Here is a 6,464-nt window from a genome sequence, read left to right as displayed (position 1 = left end):
TTCCGAAACATCTCTAACACAATTTTTGTTATGATTTAGATTAACATATTAAAAAAAATAAAATTACAAAATTAAGTAGTTGTGTCGGAATAGCGTCGCAAATTCCAACACGGTTATGACAAAACTTGTTTTAGCATAAATAAAATACAAAATAAAACTTGTTTTAGCATAAATAAAATACAAAATTAAATTATTGTGTCGGAAATTCCAACACATTTTTGACGCAATTTAGTTTTTGTCAGAAATGTGTCGGAACCTAGGACAAAAAATTAGGGTTTCACTTTTCGTTGGATATGTGTGGCAAATTCCGACACAAAATTAGGCGTCACAAATTTCCGTGTCGATTCTACTGATTTTCTACTAGTGTTGTGTGTATAATAATAATAATAATAATAATAATAATAATGAGAAAGCTTATCTTGACAACCAACATGCACTTATATCTTTTACTTTTGACATTTTTGGTTTCCTCACACCATGAAATTGTGAAGCTACAATGCCGAGTCCAACTGGTCATGCATATTAATGTTATGACTTCAAGATCTATCAACGAGTTTCCAAAAGATTGAGTTTTACAATTCAGAAAATGCTTGCGGCGCAGCTTGTTGCCCGTTTGACTCATGTGTTAATGTAAACATTATATTATATTATATTATATTATATTATATTATATTATATTATGAAACTTGACTTCCAACCAAAAATAATATAAATAATGCTATAATAATAATAAAAAGATATTTCAAGTCAACTGTGATGTTTAGTTTCCAGGCTTCCAGCAAGTTGTGATGTTTGAATCATTCTTGATAAGGAACAATAGAAATTGACTGAAACTGAAGGCTAGGTTAGCTAATGTAAAGATCTCCTTTTACTACAATGGAGATGAGTAGCATGAAGAACACATACTTGTTTTTTTTTAAATTGATTCTACTTTGGTTTCAGATACAGGTAATAGCACAAGCAGATTCCCCCTACATAGACATCCCAGTGGGAGTGATTCTTGACATGGGATCATCAGTTGGAAAGACTGTTCATAGCTGCATCAGCATGGCTGTATCCGAGTTTTACACCATCAACAATCACTACAAAACAAGGATAGTTCTTCACAGTAGGGATACTCATGGAGAACCGCTGCATGCTCTATCTGCTGGTAACCCTTACATCCCTCCTTCTCATTTACCCCCCTCATCTAAGGTTAATACAATAAAGAACTGCGGTTTTCGTCATGTAGTTTGTTAAAACGTGCTTTTTCAGTTTAAAATATGTTTGAGAGAAGGACGAAAATTGCAACTACTAAGAAACTCTAGATACAGAAATAACAAATACGAGACTAAAATAGCAACACATTTCTCTCTTAATATTATAAGATAGGTGGCTAAATTAATTGCTATGGCGACAGTCACATTATGGGAAAGGCAACCCAGAAAACATGCATCTAGCTACCTGTGCTGTGCCTAGGCAATGGCAACCTATATATACTTCTAATATGAAGTGAATTTATAGGTGCTATTTCAAATATATTTTGTACAATATTTAACCAATTTACTATAGGAGACCCTCCCTTTAAACTTGAGTTCACATCACTCACTACCATTTTTACTCTTGAGAAATAACTTATATATGTGGCGTGAAGATGTGCGCTCGATCTGATCTTATTTGCTTCCAATAAAATATAGTACTTGCTTCGATCATATTTTATATATGTTAGATATGATTGTTCGTTTGTTTGTGTTATTTTAATTGGTTTCTAGTGGTAATATATTGACTACGATTGTTGATTTTTTCTGGAACACCAATTAAATCAAAGAAAACAAATAAGAAGGAACAGGTTCATATTTCAGGAACACGACGATAGTTTTCTAGCTGTTTATTAAACTTCAATGACTCGACCCACTTACAAACTAAAACACCTCACAAAAACTAAACCCATAGGACTATGATACGTACCCAAGATGCCATGATGCCATGCAATCCAACAATATAGATCAATGATCTACAACGTGTACTTTAGTTCTCTGCATGTGTTATCTAGCCTTTAAAAAATGTTTATGCGTATGAGTTCCTAGAGTAGTGGGTAGAAAAGTGGCCATGTAGTTTTTATTCCGTTATTTGTGTATAGCCTATAAATAGGCAAAGTTTGTTTAATGTTTGGGAAGAATGAAATATAGAAAATTGGCAGCAATTTCGTGTTCTCTCTCGTCTATTTTCTTTGGAGTCTAACCCGCTCAAACGGTCACTATCTTGGGAGATTAGTCATCTCAAATCAGCTTCTATCAAACTAGCTCTACTACTAATTACTAAATCAATATATATAACCCAAACAGATATATGACCTATTAGATAAGCAAAACACCTAAAATTCAATCTCTTAACAATTGCTGGTATTCAAGAAGCAGTCGGCAGTCAGTCGGTGCAACTCGAAAGACACGGCGTTTCAATCAAGTGACATCATATAACCATTCATGCAATCAAACCCCAAACCTAACACTATGTTCCCCAGCCTAGTTGAAGAGATTTGAAGTGAATAGAAATGAGAAGAGATTTGATCAAACTCATAGAGTAAAAATTACCAAGTTGCCCTCTCCTTATTTATACAGGTCATGTTTCGTTTTTTTCTTTTTTTTCTATGTAAACCAAACCTGACGTCCATCGATCATCACCGTACTCATGCCCCAAGTGCACAACACCTGCAACTTTGTTCATCTTAACGTCGTTTCTGTATTGGAACATATAGTATTTAAGATTTGAGTATTGAGCCCACGGCCCCAAGTTCCTTCATCTACAGCCCGGAATTTTATATTGGTGGTGTTTTCCCACATTTAGATATTTTAGTTGATTTGTTTTAATATAAATTCACGAAAATCTTAATTCATGTGATAATTTATTTTTAATCCAAGGCTATGCGTTCCATTTCAAAAAAACTTAAGTAATTGCCAAATTTAGAGTTCCCTAACAAAAGGAGCTACAAAATGTAAGGACTTTTTTTTCCTATTTGAATCTATTGATAAGGACCAACTCATGGTCAGCTTTAAAAGCGGATGCTATACCAAGCCCGATCAAGCAGAAAATCTATAACTGATCAAGTGTTCTTAAACGTTGATAGTTTGTCAATTGTCATATTCAAGTTCTTGGATTCATAAGTTAGCTTGTAAGTTGTAATCATTTTTGTAGCAATCAACTTACACGTGCAATTAAGTCTCCAACATATTTGTGTGAACAATACACATTTCAAATTGTAAGATTCTTTTGTTTGTGTGCCAGCTCTTGATCTTCTCGAGAAACCAAAAGTGCAAGCAATTTTAGGTTCACAATCAACAGCCGAAGCCAAGTTCCTGGCAGTATTGGGGGATCAGACGACCACACCTATTGTTTCACTATCACCAGTTCCATCTTCAAACAAACATCCATATTTTCTTCAAATTACCCAAGATGAAACAACACAAGTTAAAGCCATTGCATCCATGGCATTCTCCTTTGGATGGAAGAATGCTATTATTATTTTTGAGGACACCGAAAGTGGGAGAGAAATGGCAACATTTATGACAAATTCCCTCCAAGAAAAGAGCATAACTATAACATATATGAGTGCTATTTCAACCTCTCCTAGCTATGATGTCTTACTAGGCGAGCTTCACAAGATTTCAAATATGCAAACGAAACTATACATCCTACATGTTTCTCATTCCCTTGCATCACACCTTTTCAACAATGCAAAATATCCAGGAATGATGGATGCAGGTTGCAAGTGGATTGTCACCAGCAAGACTATGAACTTTTTAAATATAATGAATGATGAAGTTATCGAGTTGATGCAAGGGGTGGTGGGTTTTAAATCACATATCCCTCAATCAAGGGAACTGCATAAATTCAGGATGAAGTGGAGAAAGGAATATCATGTATTGGAGCTTAAGGACATAAATGCTTTTGCCATGTCGGCATATGATGGAGTTTCAGCACTGGCAATGGCTGTTGAGAAGACACAGTCTGTTATTAAAGTGAACACAAAAGATTTGGGAATGATTGGCTCGGCTCAATGGCGTACAATACTTCTGAATCAGATGATGAGAATATCATTTGATGGTTTAAGTGGTAGTTTCAAATTTCTGAATGCGAGGGTCACGTCACAAGTCCTAGAAATAATAAATGTGATAGGTAAAGAGGAAGTGAAGGTTGGGTTTTGGACAACAGATGTTGCTGCTTTCACCAAAAATATAAGTAAGCTGAACTCTTTTCCGAGTGATGGCTTGGAACCCATCATGTGGCCAGGCGGTATCTTGGATAATCCAACACATAGGATGTTACAAGTGACTAGCAGGCGCCTCAGAATTGGAATTCCTATGCCAAATAGAACAAGACCATTTTTTGTAGTTAAGCATGACGCTCAAACAAACTCAACAATTGTTTCAGGGTTTTGTTCAGATGTGTTCATAGCTGCCTTTGCTAGAGTAGACCCCAGTGTGTCCTTTCAATTCATTCCAACTGAAAGAGTAAGTTACGACGGTCTTGTATATCGAGTCCATGAAGGGGTATGCATAATTTTCTAATCTGCACATTCTTTTGAAGCAAGACAGCACTATGATACACTATTTTACATTATTGTTTGTATCAGGAATTTGACGCTGCCATTGGAGATATATCAATCATAGCTAACAGATCTCGATATGTCGACTTTACATTGCCGTACACAGATCTTGGCGTTGCAACACTAACTCTCAATGCAGATGCAACTGCAAGCCTATGGATATTTATGAAACCACTTAGTTCAGATCTTTGGCTTGTATCTGCTTGCTTCTTTATTTTGCTGGGATTTGTCATCTGGATTCTTGAACATGAGACGAATGAGGAATTTCAAGGCTCATTGGGACGACAAGTAGGAACAGCCTTGTGGTTTGCCTTTTCAACCCTTGTTTATGCTCATAGTAAGCTGCCACATTTTCTTTTTAACAGTTAATTACAAAAAAAAACTTTTACAGTTAATTAAGTAGATATTTCTAGCATTAGGCGTTCATTATTTCCTGAATATTCTGTTAAACTATAAATGAGCTAATTAACTTAATTAATTAAGATGGTGTAAAATTACAGGACAGAAGTTGGAAAGTAATTTGTCAAGATTTGTTGTCACTGTATGGTTATTTGTAGTGCTCGTGCTTGTTTCAAGCTACACCGCAACACTAAGTTCGCTGCTAACTGTTGAACAAATTCAGTTAGCATCAAAGAGGGGCTTAATCGGGTACCAGAATGGTTTACAGGGAGTTATTGGTAGCAACTGGAAGTTTCATGACTACAGGTTGGAGTCATATCATACACTAGAGGAAATTGCTAATGCTTTGTCAAAGGGTAGTAAGAAAGGCGGCGCCGTAGATGCAGTTATTTATGAAATTCCTTATATCAAGGAATTCCTTGCACTTCATCCGTTTGGCTACTCCATGGTCCTGTCCGAAGATATCACTAATGGTTTTGGATTCGTGAGTGTCCTGAGCTTTGTCGTTGTTAATTGTTCCTAGTTTAAATTTAGCTATATTAATTTTCAGGCATTCCCTAAAGGTTCAAATTGGACCCTCGAGATCTCAAGACAGATTGCCAGTTTACGGGCAGATGGAACTTTACAAAAATTAGATGATAAGTGGTTTGGCCAAAAATCAGATTCACTTTCAAAGGATTCTGCACCCAAGATTCTAAACTTCGAAGGGTTGCGTGGATTGTTTCTTATCAGTGGTATCTCAATGGCAGCTGCCCTTTTCGTGTTCATGCTTCGCTACATACATGAGAAAGTGCACTACACCTATGCAAAGCTAGCAGGTGGAAAGCTAGCATTCATCTTGAAATTTCTTTTCCTGAAAGTACCATTTCAGTTGAATGAAGACGACCCTAATTAATATGATATACAAAGTCGCAATTGCTCTAGTTTACATATTTGTTTTTACGATTATTATACATGTTATTACTATGGATAATTATCAATATATGTTCATATCCTTCAATTCTTCAAAACAAAAATCAAAAGTACCTTATTATTCGATGAGTGATGTCTATTTTTAATGTTATTTCTGTTGGAAAATTTGTTACGTGTGCATTAGTAGGTTGTTATGACACAACAAATGCACACTAATAGACAGTGATGAATGAGATATCGATGTGTGATTGTGTGTATTTGAAAGAAAATACTATAGTGGTGTATCCCACATTGGTGGGATGAAAAACTTGTGCCTTGTTTTTCCTCTATAAATAGAGAGGTAAACTAAGTTGCAACACGCACCAAACCTTACACATAACACAAGCATTGTTGCAAGGTTTTACAACTTCTTCTTCTTCTACATTTCTGGTTTCTTTTATTCGAACATTTTTCAGGTTTATGGTTAACTCCGGCAGTACTACTACTCCGGCTGTTGTACCCTGGGAAACAACGAGTTCTCTTGGGAGACTCGAAATATTGTTTTAAGGGCCCCGTGTTCAACACGATCTTC

The 6,464-nt window shown here is 35.8% G+C and overlaps 1 protein-coding gene across 1 annotated transcript; it reads left to right on the top strand.

The window, feature by feature from the left end:
• Positions 1-876: 876 nt before the first annotated feature.
• LOC143612068 (glutamate receptor 1.2-like) lies at positions 877-5,876 on the top strand. The gene is made up of 5 exons (XM_077086139.1): positions 877-1,150; positions 3,262-4,526; positions 4,610-4,919; positions 5,083-5,465; positions 5,532-5,876. Exons 1-5 carry the CDS (start codon positions 877-879, stop codon positions 5,874-5,876), a joined length of 2,577 nt encoding a protein of 858 aa, XP_076942254.1.
• The last annotated feature ends 588 nt before the right edge of the window (positions 5,877-6,464 follow it).

This window comes from Bidens hawaiensis, unplaced genomic scaffold (assembly GCF_021521415.1).
Source record: "Bidens hawaiensis isolate Kalapana, Puna unplaced genomic scaffold, B.hawaiensis_p1.1 tig00033168_1, whole genome shotgun sequence".
Classification (NCBI taxonomy): domain Eukaryota; kingdom Viridiplantae; phylum Streptophyta; class Magnoliopsida; order Asterales; family Asteraceae; genus Bidens; species Bidens hawaiensis.
This window is presented reverse-complemented; position numbering and strand designations above follow the sequence as displayed.